Source organism: Rhinoderma darwinii, chromosome 8 (genome assembly GCF_050947455.1).
Source record: "Rhinoderma darwinii isolate aRhiDar2 chromosome 8, aRhiDar2.hap1, whole genome shotgun sequence".
NCBI lineage: Eukaryota > Metazoa > Chordata > Amphibia > Anura > Rhinodermatidae > Rhinoderma > Rhinoderma darwinii.
The window spans coordinates 14,405,399-14,430,649 of NC_134694.1; the positions used below are offsets into that span (position 1 = coordinate 14,405,399).

At 43.9% G+C, this 25,251-nt stretch overlaps 2 protein-coding genes across 12 annotated transcripts in view; one reads left to right on the forward strand and one right to left on the reverse strand.

Moving 5' to 3' along the window:
* Positions 1 to 17,441, reverse strand: MIGA2 (mitoguardin 2). Of its 2 annotated transcripts, none has more exons than XM_075835205.1 (16): positions 17,354 to 17,441; positions 15,178 to 15,391; positions 13,956 to 14,166; positions 10,940 to 11,049; positions 10,430 to 10,547; positions 9,576 to 9,706; positions 9,156 to 9,270; positions 8,466 to 8,566; positions 7,684 to 7,799; positions 7,385 to 7,457; positions 7,210 to 7,296; positions 7,027 to 7,125; positions 5,198 to 5,332; positions 3,355 to 3,408; positions 2,626 to 2,742; positions 1 to 1,588 (listed from the first exon to the last, which is right to left on the reverse strand). In XM_075835205.1, the coding sequence occupies exons 2-16, from the start codon at positions 15,271 to 15,273 to the stop codon at positions 1,388 to 1,390; spliced, it is 1,764 nt and encodes a 587-aa protein (XP_075691320.1). In that variant the 5' UTR covers positions 15,274 to 15,391; positions 17,354 to 17,441; the 3' UTR covers positions 1 to 1,387. The 2 variants fall into 2 exon arrangements, with proteins under 2 accessions (XP_075691320.1, XP_075691321.1); XM_075835206.1 differs by having other exon boundaries at positions 17,314 to 17,366.
* Positions 14,537 to 25,251, forward strand: part of SH3GLB2 (SH3 domain containing GRB2 like, endophilin B2) — a 43,478-nt gene continuing 32,763 nt past the window's right edge. For 6 of the 10 annotated variants that reach the window (XM_075835214.1, XM_075835216.1, XM_075835217.1 and 3 more), the window contains exons 1-3: positions 14,537 to 14,569; positions 15,188 to 15,403; positions 22,452 to 22,672. In XM_075835214.1, coding sequence (XP_075691329.1) covers positions 22,610 to 22,672 — 63 coding nt within the window. In that variant the 5' untranslated portion in view covers positions 14,537 to 14,569; positions 15,188 to 15,403; positions 22,452 to 22,609. Of the gene's footprint in view, positions 14,570 to 15,187; positions 15,404 to 17,655; positions 17,736 to 22,422; positions 22,673 to 22,844; positions 22,950 to 25,251 lie in introns of those variants that run through there. The other 4 variants (XM_075835211.1, XM_075835212.1, XM_075835213.1 and 1 more) reach the window with 4 other exon arrangements.

Sequence of the window (25,251 nt, forward strand, 5' to 3'; positions counted from 1 at the left end):
TTCAAAAATTTTCTTTTAATCAGATCTTTTGTGCAAGTTTTTAGTTAGAACATAAAGCCCAGTCGTCACACTACAAATAACACTGTACCAGACTCCCAGCAGACCTAAACACAAATACAACAGAACAGTATTCGATGTCAGAAAAATGTGCAATAATACAAAGCAATACATTAGTGCAACAAAAAAAAAGTAATTCACAATACTTGGCAAACACAGATATGAGCCCATCAACGAAAGATTATGATATTCAGAGGACCATGATTGGGGGGGGGCGGGTAGTACATTTTATAGAGAACGGTTTTAGAATTACAAAATCTCAATTTTGCCCATTTAATGCACATACTCTAGGAATTCCTGCTAATAGGCATTGGGGTAAAAAAAATTAAAAAAATTGTCCCATTGCCAGACCAGTAGGAAATTGTATAGTCCGACACTTAGTTTCCAAATCAAGAATTAAAAAGTGTGCGCGAAAGAGAGAGGTGCAGCTGAAGTTTAGCATAAGGGTCTCGTGTGCCAGCGCTGCAATCACGGACAACAGAACCCGCAGCACCCGCTCCTCTGGATCATCACTCTATAGCACAGGTTTCTCTGATAATCCAGCAGTGCGGGATTATCGGAATTTCACGATGTGTACAAATAATGACACGGTCCTTTAAAATTCTCAGTGTTATAACAGTAACTTCCTTTTTCGATTAATAACAGCAATGTCCAATTGACATTTTTTGTTGCCCATCTGTTTACAAGGTATAAGTGCAAAAAAAATAAAAAGTTACGATTTTTTTGTGTCCATTAGTTGTTTTTCTTTTTCTTTAAAAACGGTTCATAGTAGAAATGATTCATTAAAACGAGAGTCTGAAAATCTCTATTTGATTCAGTGTTCAGGCGAAGATTTGAAGTAGATGTCAAAATGTGCACGTAATAATTTAAAAATAGGATGTCAGTAAAAGCTCACGCTCCGTCTCCACAATCTCAGGGTTTCTGTTGTCTGCATCATTCGTGGATAAGATCCTTTGGGTCAACGATTAACAACCTGTGCCCCTCCGGCTGTTTTGAAAATTGCAGGAAAGAGCCATAGGACGGGGACCATATACACAACAGCTTTACTATACTGGTTTAGGCCGGCTGTAATACGGCCAAAAGATCTAAACCTTTATCCCCCCCCCCCCCTGCGGTCCTACTAAATCAAACCTACATCACTATAGGGTTCTATGGTGATCAAAGTTCGGTTCATTAGACCTACAGGGGGGGGTCCGGGTCTTTTAGCGATTACACGGACGTAAAAATGCAGCCGTACTACTGCCACGTGAAACCGGTTTTAGACTTTTGATGCTCGTTGGGACTGGAAGAGGCAATGCGGATACATTGTTAGAAATTTATATCCCTGTAGTCAGTGAACCTCTGCCTCGGTCCTATTTTCAACATGGACATCGCCGTTCATCTCTCGTACAGCATCTATACCCAGATATCCCAGAAGGATGTCACTCCGCCTGCGAGAAAGATGGAGGATATCTTCCGCCAGTGATTGGACTGTAGTGTATCTTACTTTATCCAAATCAAACATGTCCTTTAAATAGTGCACTATCTGGTGCTGTTGGGGAACACAAGCAGAAACAGGTTATAATATGTATATATATATACACCGTCTCGCCATTCCAGCAAGTGGGATTGGCAACCTGACCATACAAATAAGACGTTGACCTACAGTGAGGATACTATATATTAGTCTTCTTGTACCTTCATATTCAGGCAATGCAACATTCTGTCAATCTGTGGCTTCTGTAAAATCATATCATGGCAGCACATGTATATAACGCAACCTAACGAAAGAACGGCGGCTCCAGCCACTGCGGTCAAAGGACTGAATTCAATAAAACGAGAAAGGAACAGCACTCAGGGGAGTAATTTTCCTTTCTATGTTTACTTGCATTGCCTACATATGATCCAGCAATATCAAGTTTTGCAATAAGAAATGCTTCGGCTCCATGCCTTAACTCCTTACTGACATTTCACATAAATGTATGTCATAGTTGGGAGGGGGGTTATGGAGCAGGCTGAGCCCGATCCATTTGCAGCTGGTGTCAGGCCTACCTAACCCCTACTAGACTATATAAAATGGGTAGAATGTCCTCTTCAGCTTGCCATAGATGTTACCGCTTAGAAGCAGACTTCCGGCACCTTATGTGGGACTGCCCCTACATTTCTACTTACGGGTCACAAGTGTTTGACTTTCTTACATCCCTTTTACCCAACTCTCCTAAAACTGCGCTATTTGGACTTTTGGATGAAGAACTATGAACATATTATGTATCCATATACTTAAAGGGAACATTATCCTTGGCCAGGAAGGTTATAGCACTACATTGGACGGGAGATAGACCTCCGTCCTTATCAAAATACAAGGCTTTAGTTAACACTATCATACCTTATGAGCGCCTGGTTTATCAGCATCGAGGCGGTCCTGACAAATTTCGGAAAATTTGGGGTTTGTGGTTGGATACTGCTGAAACTCTGGATGCAGCAGACGATTGATTCACCCATCGAGTCTCTAATATTTTTTCATGGCTTACATACAACTTAAAACATAAAAACAACTTCTGGCCCGCAAAAATAAATAAAGCACCTCACCTTAAAGAAATGACAGATCTCGGTTAAATTTTCTTTTGGACCTAGAAATCCATATGCCAATATGGGGCTGACATGCTCCGATACGGAGTAGAAATGTGCTATGAAGCCATCTGGGACCTGATAAAATAGAATAGCCATGTAACAATAACTATAGACCATTCTAGAATCCTCAGCACACGTTATATACATAGTGACATTCATTATTACATCGTTCGATCAGAAGATGAAACAAAGTCAAGTTTATATCAGCGGGCGGTCTGCTGGACAGACCATGCGTTTTATATTCCTTTCTATGCCTGTCCAATAATCTGGAACGTTTGATAATCCAGCACCTATAAAACTTGTTAATGACATAAATAACAATAGTAGTGACATAAATGTGACCTAAATGTATTACATCAGACGCCCCACAAGATCGATCATTCATTTCCAAATATACCCATTGATGCCAAGGGACCCGGTTTTGCCCAAATTTTTAGTCTATGGCTTTATATGTGTCTCCATTTTTTTCACCTGCATCGTGATAGGATCCTACAAAAGTAGGAGTCTCCACCAGACACCCCTGACTGACTGGTTGGCACCAAGGTGAATTTTTGGCACATGTTTGACCGGAGATAAGCCAGTGCCAGAGCGATCTGTCTGCCCTCCTGCCAGTTCTGTCTGCATGAACATGAATGCTCCAGTAATCCACATATGTATGTTTCATTTTCCAATTGGGCAGAACCTTACCATGAGAAGCCTCCTTTTTGCTTTCAACACTGACCAACAAGCGGTTGCTAAGGCCTGGGAAAAATAATGGAAAAAACGAACAAGTACATGAAAAAAATGTTTCTATATTCTATATATTATCTATCAATAGTGAAATTTGCTAATTTTTCCACAGATGCACTATATGACAAAAGTATTGGGACACACCTCTTAATCATTGAATTCAGGTGTTTTATTCAGTCCAATTGCCACTAATCTATAAAATCCCGCACCTCGCCATGCAGTCTGTCTTTATAAACATTTGTGAAAGGATGGATCGTTGTAAAGATCTCTCTGAATTCCGGTGTGGTCCTGTAATAGGAGGTCACCGCTGAAAGGTACGTTCACACGCTTAACAAAAAACGTCTAAAAATACGAAGCGGTTTTCAAGGGAAAACAGCTCCTGATTTTCAGTCGTTTTTTTAGCAACTCGAGTTTTTCACGGCCGTTTTTGGAGCTGTTTTTCTATAGAGTCAATGAAATACAGCTCCAAAAAAATCTTAAGATGTGAAATGCACTTCTTTTTCGCGGCAATTTTTTTCTAACGCGGCCATTTTTCAAAATGGCCTGTCGGAACAGAACGCCGATTTTCCCATTGAAATCAATAAGCAGATGTTTGGAGGCGTTCTGCTTCGATTTTGCGCCCATTTTCCGTCCGTTTATGGCCCGAAAATAAGCCATGTGAACATACCCTAACAAGTCAGTTTGTGAAATTTCCTCCCTCCTAGATCTTCCACCATCGACTCTGAGCGATATTATTGTAAAGTGAAGCGTTTAGGAACCACAGCAACTCAGCCACGAAAGGGAGACCACGTAAAGTTACAGAGCGGGGGCACCAAGTGCTGAGGCGCACAGTGTATAAAAGTCGCCAACGCTCTGCTGACTCAATAACTGCAGAGTACAAACCTGCTCGGACATGAACATCAGCACAAAAACTGCGCCGGGAGCTTCATGGCATGGGCTTCCATGGAAAAGCAGCTGAACACAAGCCTTACATCACCAAGCACAATGCCAGGTGTGGGTGGAGGGGTGTAAATCCGCCACCACTGGACTCTGGAGCAGCGGAAACGTGTTCTGTGGAGTGACGCTTCTCTATCTGGAGTCTGATGGGGGAGTCCGGGTTTGGTAAATGCCAGGAGAACGTTACCTGCCTGACTGCATTGTGCCAACTGTAAAGTTTGGTGGAGGAGGGTAATACTTGGGGTTGTACTTCAGGGGTCGGCCCCTCAGTTCCAGTGAAGGGAAATGTTAATGCTTCAGCATATTAAGAAATTTTAGACAATTGTAGCCAACTTTTGGAACAGTTTGGGGTTCGGCCCCTTTCTGTTCCAGGATGACTGCGCCACAGTGCACAAGGACCATAAAGACATGGTTGGGGGGAGATTGGTGTTGAAGAACTTGACTGGCCACATAGAGCCCTGACCTCAACTCCACTGAATACTTTTTAAGATAAACTACAACGCGAAGAGTGGAAGATGTTTTAGCTGCAAAGGGGTGGGAGAGGGGGGGGGCAACTCCATATTAACGCCTATGGATTTAGAATAGGATGTCAAAAGTTCCTGTAGGTGTCCCAATACTTTTGTCCATATAGTGTACATATTAAAGGTAACACCTGAGTTCGATCTTGTGCCTGTTTTATAACAATCTGTAGTGTATGAGACACTCGTAAGACATAGCTCAGATTAATAACAGTTTTTGCATAGGGGCACAGCTCGTCTCTTGGAACGTTCCTTGAGACATAACAGAATGGATTGTTATCCGAGAAACATTATTTCCGAATTAGTAATAAACATCAAGGATTAGAAGGTTTATTCTTCTTGCTTACGGTTTCCTTGAAGCTGTCAGACAACCAGCGGTTACGCAGAACGGCAATCACTGAGGTAGGAGGGTTTTCTAGGTCCTCAAAGGCATCCATTAGAATAAAATCCAGCGCTATGTCAAAGAAATTCATGCAGACCACCTGAAAGGAACACGACAGCATTTATTCACTCAGAGTTTTGCCTGGTGTAAATTGCAGTCAAAGCCCCGTCCCTTACCCCAAACCTATTGTTCTCATGGTCCAAAATAGATATCTGAAGAAAAATATAAAATACTTTTTCCCTATAAATTGTAACTTTGAAGCAAAATAAGATCAAGGAAAAGTTCCTAAAGACTTCTGACAAGTCATAGCGATACATCAGAAGTTTTGATCGGTGGGGGGTGTCTGAGCACCGAGACCCCCACCGATCACTAAAACAAAGCAGTAGAAGCGCTCGGGTGAGCACGGACCTGCTTTGTTTCTGATCGGCTTTTCTCAGAAAGCTGATCAATTGTTGTGCGGGCTCATAGACGTTCTATTAAAAGTGGGGTGGGGGTCTCAGTGCTCGGACCCCACTGATCAAAACTTCTGACATGTCAGAAGTTTTTTGAACGTTTAGTTACACTTGAATCTTGTATTTTTTCTTCTTTTGTGTTTCTTTAATTAACATTCATTTCTATGGGCCATGAAGTCTCGCAGCCAAATTTGAGGTCTAGCCCCATCCTTAAAGACCTGATGATCCTGAATGTACAATAGCCTGATGGGGTAGTTACACTTTACAATAGGCCTACTAGGACATGCCCATTATTATGGACTATTTGTAAGTACTGCAGCCAGGATGAGACTATTATGATCAGTGGATTTCCCAGCCTGAGATCCTATAGAAGTATCGCATTAGATAACAATGTGCTGTTTGTATTAGTCCACTAGAAGCTGCTTAGGGAGATGTGTTCTGGTAACCATATATTTTTATGCTTTGCAGTCTTCTCCCTTGATACTGATTCTAATCTCTGCAGAACAAGAGCAGGTAATAACAACTGCATAACAAAAAGAGGTTTAGCCAGATGGAGATTACGGTTAAATATGATAAGCCACATTTTTGGATGAGAAAAACTGGGATTAATACATTCATTGGGGTATTCTACATCTCAAATAGCTGGTGTGCTGATACTTATTGGAAGCTTATACTTCGGGGGAACACTATTTTGGAATGGGTATTACCAGCAGGTTTCTCAGCTAACACCCGGCTCTCCTAACCAGCCCTTTGAAAATGAACGGGTCATGCCTCTGCCCCATGTTCTGTACTATACACAATACAGGTGCAAGACATGGGCGGGCATGACACAATCCCCTACAGCCTGCCCTGTAGCACTGTGGAAAGAGACATGGGCTCAGGCTGCTAGAAGAAGCAGGCCCTAGATCTTCATGGGCGAGGGGCTGCCATGGGCATAAACCTTTTAGTTTAGGAGTTTCGCTTGCAATATGACCAGCGATGGAGAACCTCACATATGATAATCAGAATTTTCAAGAAAATTAGAAAGTTAATTTATGTGCATTTACATGGCCACTTCTGGCCAATACCAATAAAGACTTAAAGGGATATTCCGGCCGTAGCATGTGACAGCACATAGCTAGGATTGGCTGCTGACCAGTGCTGTCTGACCATCAAGACCCCTGAAGTGAATAGGGCCGAGTTTCTGTACCTGGATGGCCGTGGTGCTGTGCAGGGAAAGATTTAGAAGGAGCTGTGGTGCTCCACATGATATCCGAGTAATATCCCGTCACTTGCCATACCCCTTTCTTCTGTGGGGAGTGCAGAACACCTCAGGCTGTACTGGGTTTTTAACTTTCCTTACCCCACGTCCTTCAAGTTCCTTCTGTGTGGTGGGCCACGTGTCCGGCTGCGATCCATACAGCAGCATCTCTTCATAATGCTCAATGAATCCCTTGGGGTTCTAGAAGTTTACAATATAAAAATCTTGCTCAATAAAAGGTTCTGAATCCCCCTGCACACGTCAATGACAAACAATGCCCACTACCTTCTCTGCTTTCACCATCAGTCCCGTCACCATCTGTTTTCCAACTTCACCAAAAAATAACCGATTCCCTTCATCTTGGAGTAACAGCTGCAACAACAAATCCACAGTGTTTTTATCTCATATTTCACATGGATAGAGATATTTCAGCTATGAATGAACATGTTGGTTTAGGTACTTTGAAAGCTTGGCGGACGCAGTGGAGTTTTGCTAGAAAGTCCTGATCGTTATAGCATCCCAACAACTCCGTCCTGAAAATATAAAATGCTTTAAATCACAAAGTGGTCAAACATGAAGGCAAAATAGGTTGATTCTGGTCCCAAAAACAACATCACATTACTAAATTGAGGGAACAGTTTGTGTTTATGCCTAGGCCCAGAATGGACATCTAATAAGAAGATACAAAGTACGATGGGAGTTGTAGTTCCTTTATCGTTAAAGTATCTTAACACAGAAGTCTCGGTTGATCATTCTTACCTCACTGTGCGGCAAGCTACTTCTCCTACTTTAGCCAGCCTCATTGCCTCTTCATAGGCTGCTGCAGGCTTGGGCGGTACGAATGGGCCCTCATTCATTTGTAAAGACTCAAAAAGCTGAGGAGCAAAAAAATGACAATATTAAGGCTAGAGCTAAACAGAGACTTTGGCCGTGACACAGGTCGATCGGCTAAAGATGGTCACGTGCCTCTGTATACATTGCACGTAATGAAAGTCAATGTTGCCGCAACCACAATGACTTTCGTTACATGCAGAGGTTCACCGCGATATTTAGCCACACGACCTGTGTCGCGGTCAAAGTTGCGGTGTAGCCCAAGTCAAAAAGGAGTATTCCCAGAATTGACAATTATCAACTATCCACAGAATAGGGGATAACGGTCTGATCGCTGGGACCACCACCAATCAATAGAACGGGGTCCCAGACGCCCTGTTCCTCTGCGGACGTTGAATGAAGCGGTGCCCCATTCAAAGCCTATGGGAATGACGGAAACAGACGAGTACAGAACTCAGTTCTTTCCATCAGTCCCATAGACATTGAATGGAACAATGGGCAAATGCTCGACTGACGCTTCGTTCAAGCTTCTCCTCACCATAGGGGGGGGGGGGTACAGTGAAGAGAAACAGGGCAGGGATCCCCATTCTTGCCATCAGTGGGGGTCACAACGATCAGACAATTATATGTCGATTATGGTACAACCCCTTTAACAAATAATTACAAAAGAAGTCTAAATGCCACCCCCTGTAGTAGAAAAAATAGGTCACCTCTGCTGCAGAGAAAAAGGAATCATCGGATATTGTACTGATCTCCTCGTCCATTTGTAACTGCCTCCTGCCCTCCAGTAATGGGAACATCAGGACTCCTTCTGTTGGGAGAAAGATCAAGGAAATATTGAATGTTAAAATGAGAGAGATGTAGGATTACTAGTGGATATAGTCACTGGTATGTGGGTTTATTTTAATATTTGTTATTCAATCACATCCTGTTAGAATAGAAAGCTACTAAATTTCTCAGTGACATTGCCCCTAAAAGAAGTTGTCGGCAGGGGGTGTTGTTGTCGGACCCCTTACCCCCCCCCCCCCCTCCACTCCAACTTTTACTGCAAAGGAATTATGATGTTTATAATGTTCTTTTTCCCACAAGTAGTGGGTGGTCCACTGAAATCAATGGGTGGTCATGCAACCCATGGTTTCTACTAGGCATTCCTTCAGTTCTCCTGTGCTTTACTAAATTGAATGGAGTCCTGAGCGGAGGACCCCCCTCTATCAGCTAAACCCTCCCTAATAAGAATACATGTATTTTTCATGATTCTGGACAATGCTGCTTCGGGGATGTCACCCAAGGTAGAGCAGACTCCATACTATATCATTTGCCCTGTGGTTCAGATCATACATTTTACATTAGAGGTGGCATGGCCATTTTATCCATCAGATTACACAAAAACCACAACTCACCCAGATCCAGCAGCATGGTTTCAGGGTCAACGTTTGATCCAAATTCTTCCTGCAAATTGTAGGCACGGCTCAGCAAGGACTCTAACTTTCCTGAAAACTCTTTGCTCTGGGAGGCCTAGAATAAAGAACATCTATAGGTCTATATACGAAAATAGGTTAAAAAAAAAAAAGGTTTTTAAATCGGTCGGTGACATATTCATATATTTTTAGTCAGCAATTCCTCCACAGTAAAGACCTTATAGAGGTGGGTCAGAAAACCACAGCAAAAAGACATTGCAGGATTAGATACCAAAGCTCCACATTATTTACTCGGGAGTCTTTACTGGTACCATTTGCCACCCAGAGTACGTTGAGGCAGTGGCTGCAGCAGGTACCAGATTACACAGCCAGATCTCCATGTCCAGAACACGTGGCACCCACCTCGAGTATGCTTGCAGATATCTCATCATTGATTTCACTATTCTGAGCAGTTTGGGTACTGGAGCTGCACCTCTGCCCAATATTCAGAGCCTGCTCCCACTTATGCAGAGCTTCTTCAAAAAGTTCCATTCCTAAGCAGCACAAATAGTCAATTTATTAACATGAGAAATTCTAAATGGTTAAAAACAAAAGCAACAAAGCAATGCGGACTAAGATATTGAAATTGTGAGCTTTGATAGATAGAGAGCGCATGACTAATCCGAGAGCCAAATTTGACTTTAGGAAGCCCACCAATCCGGAGAGGACGTGACCGCGGAGCTAAACCAGTCTCCTTCAAAGTGTTTTAAATAATTTTCTAATGTGTTTAGTAGATGACAATTGTAAGTCAAACAAAAGCAAAGCATTAGATGAAAGGCCCTTTAACGGGCCGATGATCTGGGGAACTGAATGCTCTTTTCCAATCATCGGCCAGTGCACAAGGGCCCAGCAATAAGTCGACAAATGAGTAAATGCTCGTTCATCAGCTGATCACATCTATTATGCAGCCTAATCGTTGTCGGCAGGACATCTCCCTGTGTAACCGGGCTGTGGAGCCGACAATGATGTAAACTAAACTGTATGGGACTGAACAGTCTTGTCCGTCTCCACCCAGTACAACGATTGCTCCATTTAAATGGAGCTAAACGAGCACCGATCAACGTGCTATATCACCGATCGGCGCTCGCTTACCGGCAGCATTCTGCCAGTGTAAAACCACCTTCACTTCTCTATTGACCGAATTAAGGTTGGTGCTTATAATACAAGTTTCCTTGCAATGTAATTTATTATTTTGTGATTTTTACAGTAGATCTAACCTTGAATATAGAGATTTTCTGCATTAGAGTCATCAGCAGCAAGCGGTTCATCCATCTCCTGGGACTCCCATGGTGCCAGTGAAGTAGCATTTGCGCTGGAACAGTTGACAGCCACTACCTGACCAAGCAAGGACAATGACGGTGAATACAATTTACTGTAGACATTCATTTATTATCTATTTAGCAGAATATTATTCAACCTGTAGTCCGTTGACAGCCTACCATAAACAGCAGATTGTAGGCTACCGATGGGTCTGTAAGCGCTGGCAATATGAAATCCTATGCAGTCCATTATTGGAACACTCCCACAACAAAGTGACTGATTCGGCAACCAATCTATAGAGGGGCTAGTTATGCACTTCCATAAGAGATTCTTTAAAAGTGGTTTCAAGGAGCAGATTCGCTCAACACAGATATGCCATGTATAAACCTCAAACCTCTAGTTTATTTGCATTTGGCAAAAGATGCCAACTCAGAATCATTCCTTTAAGGCATAAGAGCAAAGCTTACCGATGCCAGACTGTGCGTCGAGCTCGAGTGCTTGCTTGGCTCAATAGATGAGATGCCACTGAGTGTGTCATTGCTTTTGCTGCTTGGACTCTGCACCCTGCGTGGGTATCCTAGAAGGAGAAGAGAACACGGGGTATAAAGGAAGCACCACCAGTATTAATGTATCTTAACACCATCCTTACTGATAAGACCGAACCTAGCGACAGTTTTCAAGTATTTGTACATGGGTACATGCTGGAGTGAGAGAGAGAGAGAGAGTGACAGAGTGCTCATGGCTAATCATTGGCACTGTACCCAATCCAACTGCCCTGTGCTGGGACCTGTGCCACACAGCACACAAACGTAGCCCGCTAGTCCAGCATCAGTGTTCTTAACTAACTTACACCACAAGGTCTCCTGAACTTCTCTCACTACATGGTTATAGTATAGATGGTATGGAGTGAAGGTCAATTTACACGGGCCAATGATCAGGAAAACAAGTGTTCACACGAACGCTCCTTCCCGATCATTGCCCTGTGTAAACAGGGCAACGATCAGCCATTGAACGGGGAAACGCTCGTTCCTCACCTGATCGTATAGTTTATGCAGCATTAAATATTATCATTGTCGGCAGCACATCTTGGTGTGTAAACAGGGAGATGTTCTGCCGACATGATGGATATGTATGGGAACGAACAATGGTAGTAACGATCGCTTGTCCCCATACATAACCAATCATTGCAAATTGCGAAAGGAGCAAATGAGCGCCGATCAACGAGCTGCCTCATGGATTGGCGCTAGTTTTCACAGCCCACGTCCGGCCATGTAATAGACAGTGTAACATTATCTGAACAAGCAGCTCTTTTCCCCTCTGCTTACATTTTAGCATTTTTGGCAATTGTCTTATCTTGGAATAAACGCAAATTCAGATTAAACCATCTCAGGGGAGGTGGAGCAGTTCTCACAAGAGGCAGCATGCAACTAAGTGAATCAAATGGATTCTTTATATGGCTAAATGTGATTTTAATGTCAAGATAACAGATAACAGCCCTACTGCAATACAGAAAATGAAAGGTCTCGAGTGTATACAAAATTCTGTCATTTCCCAGTACTACGTGGCGGCAGCAGCGAACATGCTTGAATGTCGCAGGATAAAGGTTGTGCTGAACAAGGGACCACATCACGCCAAGAAAAAGCTATGACGTCACCTTTCAAGGACAATAAACTACAAGGTGATCCAGTGTGAAAACGATGGGTTGTAATATTCTGATATACAAGTTATCTAATCTTGAATGCCCTTTCCCTATTGCATTTCTAGATGTAGCTCAGCAAAAGCTACTGGTCACTTAGGCCACGTGTACACGGTCAGGATACCTAAAGCATTCCTAAATCCTGACAGAATCCGCTTACATTCCGCCTGCAATGCTGGAATTACAATGGAGCTAATCGGCTTGCAGATCCATTGGCCAGTCTGCAGCAGAAATTGGAGTTACACTTGCATATTTCTTCCGTGGATTTTCTAACAAATCCTCAGCCGTGTCAACATAACCTACCCTTTCTGCAAAGACAGCCATACAAGGTATTTTTTTTATTTTTTTATATCAAAGTATTGCCATAGATGGCCAGAATACGATATTTTGTACTATCAGGAGGGAAAGGATTTTCCATGTAAACTGCAGCTTCCCTGCTCCCCTCTCGTTGGTAATTGACAGCTGGCTGTTGTATATCTGGATACACAGCAGCCGGTCAATCACTGTGAATTCATAAGACTCATAACTAGGAGTCCAGTGTATTCTTTGAATGCTCCTATTAGCCAAACCGCACAATATTTATTTTTTTTTGCCATTTTGGCTAATAAGAGAGCGGACCTGTACTCCTACTATGCTGCTCTCATACAGGGCAGGATAGTCCGCTTTCAAACATTAGATCATATAGTTTAATCAGTACTAGGCCTCGTTCAGACAGCCATAATGCAGCCACATTTTAACACCTGTATTACGGGTGCAAGACCCAGGCCTGCTATTCACGTGAGCCAATCCTAGGTCACTATAGGGTTCTATGGTGACCTCTCTGCGGTTAAAGTGTAGCTAAACGTTCGACAAACTTCTGACATGTCATAGTGACATGTCAGAAGTTTGGATTGGTGGGGGTCCGAGCACCGAGACCCCCACCAATCGCTAGATCAAAGCAGCTGAAGAGTTCGTGTGAGCGCTGAACCGCTTCGTGTCTGTTCGGCTGTTTCCGGAAATAAATGGATCGGTGTACGGAATCTATACAAAGTCTATGAGCCTGTACTCCGATACATCGGATTTCCGGAAAAAGCAGAACAGACACGAAGCAGCTGAGCGCTCACACGAACTCTTCAGCTGCTTCGTTCTAGCAATTGGTGGGGGTCTCAGTGCTCGGACCCCCCACCAATCCAAACTTCTGACATGTCTCAATGACACGTCAGAAGTTTGTCGAACGTTTAGCTACACTTTAACTTATACTGCAGGGGTGTGGGTCTTGCAGCTGCATTACAACCATCTGAATGAGACTTTAGACAAAATACTAAACCGGTCCTTATCTTCTTTCAAGCAATGGAATGAGTTTCCGTAGATTGAAGCCCATCATTTTATTATTAGAGAGCTCCCGGCACACCAGACACAGGGCCTGGAGAAGAGTGGGGCCGTGTATTCATTGGGGGGATCTGCATGTAATCCTGCAGGCAAAACCGCATGTGGATAACACGTGGTTGTCTGAAGGAATATTTCTGCAAACATCCACAACGTATGTACATACCCTAAGGCTGAAGCTACATAGAAGACGTTACCATGGCAGCAACACAAGCACCTGCAACGCTGCCATGGAAATGGGACCGGTCGCTATAGTTTGTCCACAAATTTTGCCGATAGTCCTTGTCTGAGGAAAGTTTCTTACATTAATTTGCTGAAATGCAGTCCCAAATAAGTAAATTTCCGCAGTCAAGAATTTTTAATGTGGTATCAGCTGATATTGAAAACACCACTAGTAACCTTTGCCCATTATTACGACCAACCTTTCTTTACAGAAGAGGAACGCCTGACAGGTAACACCACTGGAGGGACAACGCCTTGCTTCAGGTTTCCACCATCTGCAGTTATCTGTTTTTTCTTGTGCTTCCGTCTTTTCAGCTGGTGAGCTGCGAGGGCTAAGGCCACGGTGCCCAGAGCGGTGGCAAATAGAACTTTTCGGAGCCCTGGAGACAACTTGAGCTGGGAGAAACTATTCTGCAAAGAGACGAAAAATGTAAAAAGGCAAGCTAAATGTAAATAGGTGTATTTTTATTGCAAACAAATAATATATATATATATATATATATATATATATATATATATATATATATATACATACATATACATACATATATACATATACACACACAGGAATAACCCAAGTGAGGCTACTTATCCACATAGTATGCAGATACGAGTGCAGTTAACCCTAATATCCCCCACCACCACTGCACACTCACCTGGATGCAGAAACCTGAGATACAGGGTGCTGTTTGACAGGCTTCCCACACTGTATAGCTGGCGGTCACCAATGATTTTACTTCTCTGACACAATCGTTTTGTTTTTTTTTTCTTCATCCAGCAGAAGATAAACCCTTTGCTGATCATCACTTCTCTGGTAACCAACAACTTATTTCAGCTTTTGAGTGTATGGCAGGGATGTATTGGGGGTTATCCGGATTCCCACATTTTTTCCCTAATGACATGTACAAACAAAAGAAGCAGTACTCACCTATCCTTTCCCCCGGCGAACCAGGGCTGACACTTCATTAGAACTCCTGGTGATTGTTTACATGCAGGCAGAATGGGGCAGCTGCAGCCAGTGGTTCCTGGCATAATACAACTCATGGCCGGTGAGCCCTCTGATTGGCTGCAGTAGCCACATGCTGCCTGCATGTAAACAATCAGGAGGTGCGCCAGAGCATCAGCGCTGGATCGCCAAGGGAAAGGATAGAAGAGTACGGCTTATTTTGTTAATGCATGCCATTAGGTAAAAAAAAAATTTAGTACCCGGATAACCCCTGCAATTAGACTTCGTTTTTGACACAGTCACTGTCTAAAGTTTTATTACGTTCTCATTTGACAGTAAGGTGGGGGTTATGTTTACCAAAGGCTTAGTGATCCTGTCGCTGCGGAGGGGGACGAAAAAATTCCAAAGACTTCAAATCCAAATAGATTTCACGGATAATACAGACATAAGCGACAGTGATAACAACTTGTTTTTACCTGTCCAAAGGTCGTGTACAAGAACACGGGTATCTCTGCCACGGTCATAGCCAAAGCCTGGATGATGGACATGCCCTCTGCTCTCTGGAATGCCATGATGATCAGGAAGGCACAGACAAAACAACAACTTATTCCACTTCAGATACTAAAATCTTTCAGCCTTCATCAGAAACAAAGCTCTCAGCACGCGGATGTCCCATCTTCCAAGCAGCCCCTGTAGATTCAGGTAGAAATATATCAGACCATCATCACATGTACAGTAAGTGTGAAATTCTGTTGGTTGCCATGTAAATAGTAGATTAATATGGAGGACACATATAAGGATAAAAGGCTCACATGGGTAATCTGTCTACAGACTACCTAATGAATATGCTCAATCCTCTGCCGAACCAAAAGAAGTGGGTCATGCCAGATTACCTTACATTTTCCCAGTCACCCACTGGTATCTAGGAGTGCTGGGAGAGACGACATGCCACCACTTCCAAATTGGGCTAAATGAGCTGTTGTTTCCCTATCTGCTGGTTACCCCGTTCTCTGGATCTGCAGGGGTCTATCTGTACACTAAAACTATTGAGGGAAAACAGCTGCAGGCCTCAATCACACTAATGTTGAATACGTCCGCGTGACGGCCATTAAAACAACTGACAGCACATGGACGTGCAGGGTTTTTCACACAGCGCGTTTCGGTTGTGTGAAACTCACTGCATGTCCTATTCTTGTGCGTTTTTTGCAGATCACGCACCCATTGAAGTCAATGAGTGCGTGAAAATCATGGACAGCGCACGGACGCACATCCGTGTGCTGTCCGTGATTCACACACCAGTTCCTTGAAATGCAGAGAAAAAGAAAGAAACGTGCACCAACACGGACATCAACAACTGGTGCCACAAGGAACAATCAACGATGGCACACGGAACTGTAACGCATGAAAAACGTGTCCGGTTTTTGCGGACGCGAAACGGAAACGCTTGTGTGAATCTAGCCTTAATGTGTAATTGTACCTCTGGTTTTCACTAACTTTGGATGCGCCAGAGACTTGATAAAATTGGTGGAGGTTAGCGAGCATGGACCCCCATCATTTGTTCAAGCCCCTTTGGTTTTAGCTCAGGGATATAGACTTAAACTTGAATAGGACTTCGTTCACACTTCACACCATCCTAGCACAAACTCCACCAATATGAGTTTCTGACGTCTCTATCACCTATCAGAAGAGGTTTGATAAAATAATGTTCTGCCATAACCCTGAGACATATAGGGAGATAACTATAGTGGGGCGTATGAGCTGGGACCCTCATCCATATCCACAATAAACGGTGGTGGAACTAGGTAAATGGCTGGAGCCCGTTGGCAATAAGACACAGTGAAAGCCATTGACATTCAAGTGCTAATGAAGACGTTCATGTCATTTATTCATCCTGATCTAGTAATGTAACTGGTGTCCGGAAATCCTGCTGGGGACCTCAAATGTCACCTTGATCTAGGAGAATCGGTAGGATTACACAGGTCCGGACCCTCAGTTTGTGCCCCTTTCTGCTCACCAATAATAAAAAATAAAAAAAACACGTGTGAACACAGCCAAGTCATGCACGCGCCACCTTTTCAGTGGCCCATAAAATCCCTAAGATTCCATGTAAAGAGATGTAAACACCCCATGTGCCGCTGAATGTGCCTCCTTACAGCACCAGATTATCCTCTACAAGCATTGCCAAGTATTTCAATGTGTCAGTGTAGACAAGAGCTAGGAGCCTATTCAGCTAAAGGTTGGAGACTACCAACGTGGTGACAAGCCCATCAACTTTTCACTTCGGAATGTAAACAATAAAATGTTTCCATTCACTGTCAGGCAGCATAAGCAACAAAAGTCAAAGTACATGTACCATTTGGATGAGACCATCGCGGTTATTATCAAGCAATACAAAAGTTACTGTAACACTGCAGCCACATCAATGATTTTCTATAGGGAAGATTATAAAGTCCTCAATAGTCGAGACTTTACAAAGATATAAATAATGTTATGAAAATAGTAGAACAACTAGACATATCATATGCAGCAATAACAATGCATAATAACATGCTACATGATAATATTACAGCGCAGCGACCTGTCACATTATCACTCTGGATCAGCTTTATTACCAGTAATGACATATAAGCAGCAGCTCCACTCCACACTCACCGCTTCCTCCAGAAGGGCAGCTTCTCCTCCAGCACAGCGCAGCCGAACCCTGCAGCGAGAGCGATAGTTGGTTCGACCAATCGCACACATAGCTACCCGCCCCTATCCTCCTGCTAACCAATCAGAAAAGAGCTGAAACCGCCGCATTCTCCCTCACACATGTATGGTTGCACTGGACTGTGTGTAGAAGCTTCCTGGTCGCTGCGTTCCATGATTGGTTAAGCGTGCATTAAAGGCTAAGGGGGAGTGTCCGCAATTAAAGGGACAGTAGCGTGGGAGTGAAATGTAGTTACCTGAGCGATTGTTCCGTGTTTTACCGAGTTCTGTTTTTTTAATTTGTGTGTAATATAAATGTGCCAACAAAAAGCACTGGATATAACAGGTAAAAGCATCAGCTCTATAATTTTTACTGTTGCTAGGCAACCAACACAAAAAAATGGCTGCATCTAATTTATAATTAGTATTGCTGTTTATTTTCTTATTCAGTGTGTAGCTATTGCAGATGTTTTCAGCAGCATTCAAGAAATCTTCTGGCTTTACACTTGCTTGTGCTGTTGGCAGCTTTTATTGTGAGACTCCTGGAAAATCCAATTGAATAAATATGAAGAATGTGGAGGGGCATAAATATCATGATGCACAAGATCCTTCCCTCAAGCAGGGGCGTAGCTAGGGGGGCAGGTGCCCCGGGCGCAACTAGGAGAGAAGGTAGAGGTGGGCATCGGGCCGGTCTGAGATTCAATTGAATACTATCCATTTATGGACAGTGACGTCACAGGCTCCTCCAGGAGAGGAACTGTCCCGGAATTCAGCGACACAGTCCAGGATTCCGGGCGGCCGGGGGTATGTCCCACTGTCACTATCTGCGTCCTCAGGATGTCAGCTCCCTGCTTCAGCATTAGTTCAGAGCGGAGGAGCAGAGGGAGCTCCTTCGCTCGCCAAAGTAGCGCTGTGCCCGGGGAAGCCCTTGACTTCACTGTCCATATATGGCTAGTAACGTCAGTAGCTCCTCTGAAGAGGAATCCCTGTTGCGGATGCTCTGGCAGGGGGTTCCACTCCAGAAGTAGCCCCTGACGTCACTATGCATATATGAACAGTGATATCAGGGGTTCTCTCTAGGAGCGGAATCCCTGGCCTATGCTCTGGCTGGGTATTCCGCTCCTAGAGGGAATCCCAATGGCGTTATCTACAGGGGGATTAGCGCTATCTGCAGGGACGGTGGTGCTATCTTCAAGGGGTACCATCTACATGGGCACAGTGGCACTATATAGGGCACTATCTACAGGGTACACTGGCGCTATCTACATGGGCACTATCTACATGGGCACTGTGGTACTATCTACATGGGCACTAGGGGCAGATAAGGGGCATTAAACTGTATGGGGGCATCTAAGGCGGCATTATACTCTATGGGGCAGCTCACCCACAAAGCTCTCCCCAGTGCTGCACATCTCCTCCTTCATCTCTGTCTACCACCCTACTCGGGCTCTACGTTCTGCTAAAAACCTTAGATTAAAATCCTCCATAATCCGAACCTCCCACTACCGTCTCCAGGATTTCTCTCGTGCTGCACCAGTCCTCTGGAACGCGCTACCCCAGACAATCAGATTAATTCCCAATATCCACAGTTTTAAACGTGCCCTGAAAATACATCTATTTAGACAGGCCTATAACATTCCCTAATCTGACTCCTTTCCATGGCCCTCCTTTTAGATTAGTCATCAGAATAAGATTCCCTCACACTCCTTCTCTTCATGTCCGTCATACACGGATAGTGGCTGGTGACCGGCTCATGCAGCTTTATGTTACCACCGCATGTGTATAAAAATGGCCGGACCATTGTACAGAACAAACACTGTTACACTTTGTGTCTCCTTTACTTCCTCATAGATTGTAAGCTCTTGCGAGCAGGGTCCTCACTCCCCAGGTTTGAATTGTAAATTAACTTTGTCACTATGTAATGTCTGATATTGTTTGTTTCATGTCCCCTCTAAATTGTAAAGTGCTGCGTAATATGTTGGCGCTATATAAATAAAGATTATTATTATTAAGGGGTCATTATACTGTATGGGGCAGCTATAGGGGCATTATGCTGTATGGTAGCAGCTATTGGGCATTATGATGTATGGTGGAATTTGTTTGGGCATTATACTGCATGGGGGCATCTGTGTGGGCATTATACTGTATGGCGGCAATAGGTTACATTCACACGACAGTGAAAAACAGCCTTTTTCAGAACAATACAGTTCTATGCGTGTATTTACACGGCCGTTTTTTTAACGGCCTATGAAAACTGGCCGTCAAAAAATAGGACATGTCCTTTTTTTGGCCGTTTTGAAGGCCCCACGGCTCCCATAAAAGTCAATGGATCAGTTTTTGCCGGCCATTTTTTAGGAATCAATCCTTATAACGGGCGGTAAAAACTGTTGACATTACTGTCCATATATGTGCTTTCAACTATGGAGTCTCCGGCCAGAGCATCGCAAGATATCTGGCCAGGGACTCCTGTCTTCCTCTGCCCCCCATGTAGATAGCCCCCCCCCCCGTAGATGCCACTCCCCCTACCGCTTGTCCAAGATGGCGCCGCTGTAGCTCCTTGTAGAAGCGGAATCCCCGGCCGACGCTCTGGCCAGAATATTCTGCTAGTGGAGAAGCCCCTGGCGTTACTGTCAATAAATGGACAGAGACACCAGGGGCTCCCTCTAGGAGGGAAATCCCCGGCCAGAGGGATTCCGCTCCTACAGGGAGCTACAGTGGCGCTATCTACATGGAGGTGGTGCAATTTACAGGGGGGGGGGGTGTTCTATCTACATGGGCACTGTGACACTATGAGGGCACTGGCACTTTATATGTGGGTACTATGTCACTTTATATGTGGGCACTGGCACTATCTGCAGTGGGCACTGTGGCACTATGTGGGCACTATCCACAGTGGGTACTGTGGCATTATCTACAGGGTCATTGCAGTACTATCTCAATGGGAACTGTGGTGTTTTCAGGGGGTTTGGACAAAAAAAAACAATAAATTAAATCCATCAGTTTTTTTTAAGGCCATGAGAAAAGGATGGCAAACGGCCATTAAAAACGGACAGACGGACTGGAAATGGATGAAAATTTGGAGACACTGATGCAAAATGGCCATGAAAAACTGACAGTTATTAATGGCCATTTTTTTTCACTTTCATGTTAATGTGAAGGCTACATTCACGCTCGGCTACATTCACACGAGTGAATCAGATTCACGCGCGTGACAAAGCGCGTGAATCTGATCCGTGTGTGTAGGGTTATGCATCAATGTGCTTTGCGAATGGCAATGCTTTATTCACGCACTCGCAAAGCAAATCTTGTTGTTTTTTTTTTTTGCACGTGCATCCGTGTGCAATGCGTGGTTTTCACGCACCCGTTGATTTCAATGGGCGCGTGCATGCGTGACAACACACCAATATAGCACATGCAGTGAGTTTCACGCAACGGACTCTTTCTGCGTGAAAACTCACGCATGTGTGAATGGCCCCATTGACATCAATGGGTCTGTGTGCTGCACGTGATTTCCATGCGCAGCACACGGACGTTATTCACGTTCGTGTGAATTGGCACTTATGCTGTATGGAGGCAGCTATAGGGGCATTATGCTGTATGGGAGAGGCTATTGGGAATTATGATGTATGGGGGAATTTGTGTAGGGCATTATACTGCATGGGGGCATCTGTGTGGGCATTATACTGTATGGGCGCATCTGTGTCGGCATTATACTGTATGTGCAAACCGAACAATGCCCCAAGTTATACCAGTGGTCTTAGTGACTAATATAACAAAACCAGAAAAAGAAGCAAGTCACGACCAAGTATTTGAAAAATTACAAACAATCTTTATTACAATCAATAAAATACAGAAAAAACACACATAACAACTATACACAATAAAATGACATGGACCCTCGAAAAAGGATGGAATCCGAACATACAAGCAGACTGGCCCCCCAGATGTTAAGCTGCAGCATAAAACGTCATACATGGCTCTACAGAGAACAAAGGGCACGATTTACCTGACCCCAAAAAAATTATATTATTCCATACCACTGCATTTACAATTAAGAAGTCGGCTTGGTTGTGGAGGAAAAAGTTAGATGGAGTAGGTTGGTCATGATTTATCTAAAAAAAAAAAAAAAAGAGCAAGTGAAAATAAGTGAAAGAAATGTAAAGAAATAAGCTCCAAAATTACTTCACAGGTAAAATAAAATATGACCAGTAGGGGGAGCCCTGCAACAGGATTTGATCAGATAATTATTATAATCAGGTATATGTGGATATGGATATGATGTGTATGACCAGGATGTATATATATATATATAGACTGTAATATGGACGGACGTGTGACGGGAGAGCATTCAGAGGCCTGTATGTAAATACTATAGAAGTGAAGCCATGTATGTATATTGGGGGCTTGTACTTTCGGCAATTCTCTAGTTAATTTCTATTGACCCTAAACACTCCCCTTATGAAATCGGAAGAGGTGCGGATGACCCCCACAACAGCCCCTGTACTGACAGCCGTGTTATGTCTCTGTATAACTCAGACGTTGTATGGAGCCGTAATACGTTCATGAGCCCTAAATCACTCTACCTCCTAAACAGCAATTTTAGGTAAAATCGCAGCAAAACCGTAAGTTAGTATATGCGTTTCTACCACAATTGCGGTTACTCTTTTTTTTTTTGTTAAAGAAACAGTTCTAAGAAATGTTCACATGAAACACTGGGGGAGATTTCTCAAAACTGGTGCAATGGAAAAGGGGAGTAGTTTCCCATAGCAACCAATCAGATTCCAGCTCTCCTTTTAAAAATCAAAAAAAAGAAATCTGGTTGCTATGAGCAACTCTTCCACTTTTCTTTTGCGCCAGTTTATTCTAGTAAGACCTCAGTGCAAAATATACACGATTAAGCGGTCAGTGTGAGTTGGAATGAATACATTCTTTTTTGCACATCAGACGCCAAGCCTTTCTTTATTTTTTATTGCCGCTCTTTAGAAATATTTGCTTTGTGCTATTTATTCACCAAAATGTTTGTTTTTTGACAGTTTGATGGATGACCTTTCCCCTTTAACAGGCCAAGCAGTCGATGCCAGAGAGGATGGATGTAGAGTGTTGGACACTGCTGGGATCGATTGAGCTTGCCTGGCCAGGAGCTGTGGGTGGGAAGATCTGGGAGTAGGAGCAGCTGGTGACTACTAGTACACAGGAGGCAGGCGAGCTGCTGCAGACACCATGGATTTCAATGTGAAGAAGCTGGCCTCTGATGCTGGGGTGTTCTTCACCAGGGCTGTGCAGGTAAGAGGCAGCAGGGGGTTATGGCTAAGGGTGGATGGGGGCTGTGTCCCTGGGATGTGCAGCCCTCCCCTCTGCAGCATCCTCTGACAGCAGCTCCTGCTTCTTATCCCTCCATCTTTGCTGCATCTCCCATTAGACTGGCCTCCATCCACCTGCTGATCAGAGCTGCTTTCCGCAGTCAGCATCCATGGCTCTCCCTGTGCAGATGCAGCCATGATGTAGTCCCTGCATGTTGCTCCATAGTGACCCAGGACTTGTCATTCAACTCTGCACAAAGGTGATAGTAGTGTTCGGGGGATGGAGATATATGGGTTTGCAGAGGGTGCAGCAGTATATGAGAGCACCCCCTGCAGTAAATTAGCATATTGGGGGGGGGGGGGGTTAAAATGTTTATATAATGCTGGGTTCCCTTGCTGATTGTGGGAGATCCTGATTGCCGAACCCGACTTTAGCTGACCGGGCGCATCCTTCTATTCAAAAACTCTCATGGGCATCAGTATGGATGTGGTGGGGTCATCAACCGTGAGATCCTGCTCTTTGTAGTCTTTTCCCAGTAATAAAGGGGGCTTTTGAGAGGTAGAGCCCCACTATAAAATAAGGTAATTGTTGTTTTGTGTTTTTTTAAATACCTAGTAAAAATATAAAATGTTTACTCCTATATGATCCATCACTGTTCTGCCACCGGTTGTTGCTGTACAAATGTCACGCCATGTGTGAATCCTGTCCATAGTGTAACATGGCATCCGTGTAGTCATGTGACGTCGTCCCTGGCTCAATACTAGCAAGACTAAAGACAACCCTTTTTAATATTGTAAAATTCATACGCATGTTTTAGGATGTCCTAGATGGTGACATCATCACACCCGGTGATCATGATCTCATTTCCTCTGGGGCGGTAGCGCTTGCTCCTCTGCTACTTTCCATGTTGTCTTCTAATACTGTACACTCTGGTTGCCACAATTGTTGTTTAAAATGTAAAAATATGGAGAGTCCACCTAAAATAACCGAAAAATTAAAAAACCCTCTGCAGCAAGTGACCCGCTAAAATGTCAGCTTCAGCTGGGGTTGTTCTCTGCCGGACCTCATGGCCTCCGTTGTGCCCGCCGGGCCCTCTTATGTTAGGATCCAGGCCCAATGGAATATCCTGTGGTGGGCCAGTCTGATCTAGCAATGGTATTTGTACTGTATATAGGGCTATATTTAATATGTGCCTGTAGCCATCTTTTGACATATTATCGAGACATGGCAGAAGGCGGCATCAGTGGGGGTACTTGAGCTGAGACCTCTGTGGATCGCCCAAATAAAGAGACCAATGTGCCTTACCAAACCCCTTTCATATCCAAGTTATGATGAAGGTATTTCCATTGAAATCAATGGGACTGTAATGCACATACACGCTCACCGACCCCGAAACTATCGTATCTTCTGCATATCTTGTCAAAAGACACCTAAAGGTTTACATGCGTATACTGGAGCCTTCTATTGTATGCAGCCTCCAAGATCTGTCATATATCCATTGAATACCAATATACTTTGCCATATTTGTTATCGCCTGTACCTAGTCTTTGGACGGGCCATATACCAAATCGTAATCCACTCAAAATAGGGCTGGACAAAACCCAGTTTCTAGATTTTCATGGCAACTAGATTTTGGTCATTACCATTTACGCATTTGACATATATGTACCAATTGCGTGGAGCTGTATGTTCTCCCTGACCGCACCAAGCTCCATCTCTGCCAGCAGAACGGGTGACGGAGGCCCCTGCCGGGCAGAGACAGCGGTGACTACTGTTCCTGTGAATTGCTTTGAACCCCTCCTGCATTGGTCTGTGTTACCAGCAAGACCGCATCGCGGGAACTGGAGGAGGCCTTAAAGGGGTGTTTCAGGATTTGAAAAAATTGATGCTTTCTTCCAAAAACAGCGCCACACCTGTCCGTGGGTTATGTCTGGTATTGCACTTCAGCTCAATTTGAAGTAAATGGGGCTGATCTGCAATGCCACACACGACCTGTGGACAAGCGTGGTGCTGTTTTAGTCATGTTTTTCTAGTCCTGGACAACCTCTTTAATGTGACTTATGGCAAGAGGGGCTGTGTGGAAGCTTTCTTATGACTGTTATTGTGAAGTCTAGTAGGTGGGCTGCTATGACTAGTGGGGGGGCTGCTGCATTGAATTTATCCAGGCCTGCTATAAACTCAAATTTTAGCCATTTCTACATATTATTTGGGGTGTAAAGAATGCTTAGTGGTGTACCTCTAACTTTGTCACAGTTCACAGCGACTAAAGGGTTAAGCTGCGCTAGTCGCAGCTCTCTAGTGACAGTCACACTCCCTTGGGTTTCTGTGTAATAACAATGCACTGATCATTGAGCTGTGGCCGCAGGTGAACGCCAAACTTCTGGACGTTGTGAACCCGCTAATAATATGTGCGGCTGTCGTCTGTTTGATAAGATCTCACTGTCTTATTGAGATTGGAAGAAGGATCCTGGGGAGGACGGCTGCTATGAAATATTCATCACTCCATGCTGTATATCTAGTTAGCGAGGTGTTGATGTCATCATTGTAGTCATATGCTCCTA

Coding starts and splice junctions, on each gene's coding strand:
- MIGA2 (XM_075835205.1), bottom strand. CDS start 15,273: ATGGCATTCCAGAGAGCAGAGGGCATGTCCATCATCCAGGCTTTGGCT. Junction 9,271..9,575: donor TATCTGCAAGCATACTCGAG/GTGGGTGCCACG, acceptor TCTTTATTCTAG/GCCTCCCAGAGCAAAGAGTT. Junction 7,800..8,465: donor CCTTTTTCTCTGCAGCAGAG/GTGACCTATTTT, acceptor TTTGCTCCTCAG/CTTTTTGAGTCTTTACAAAT.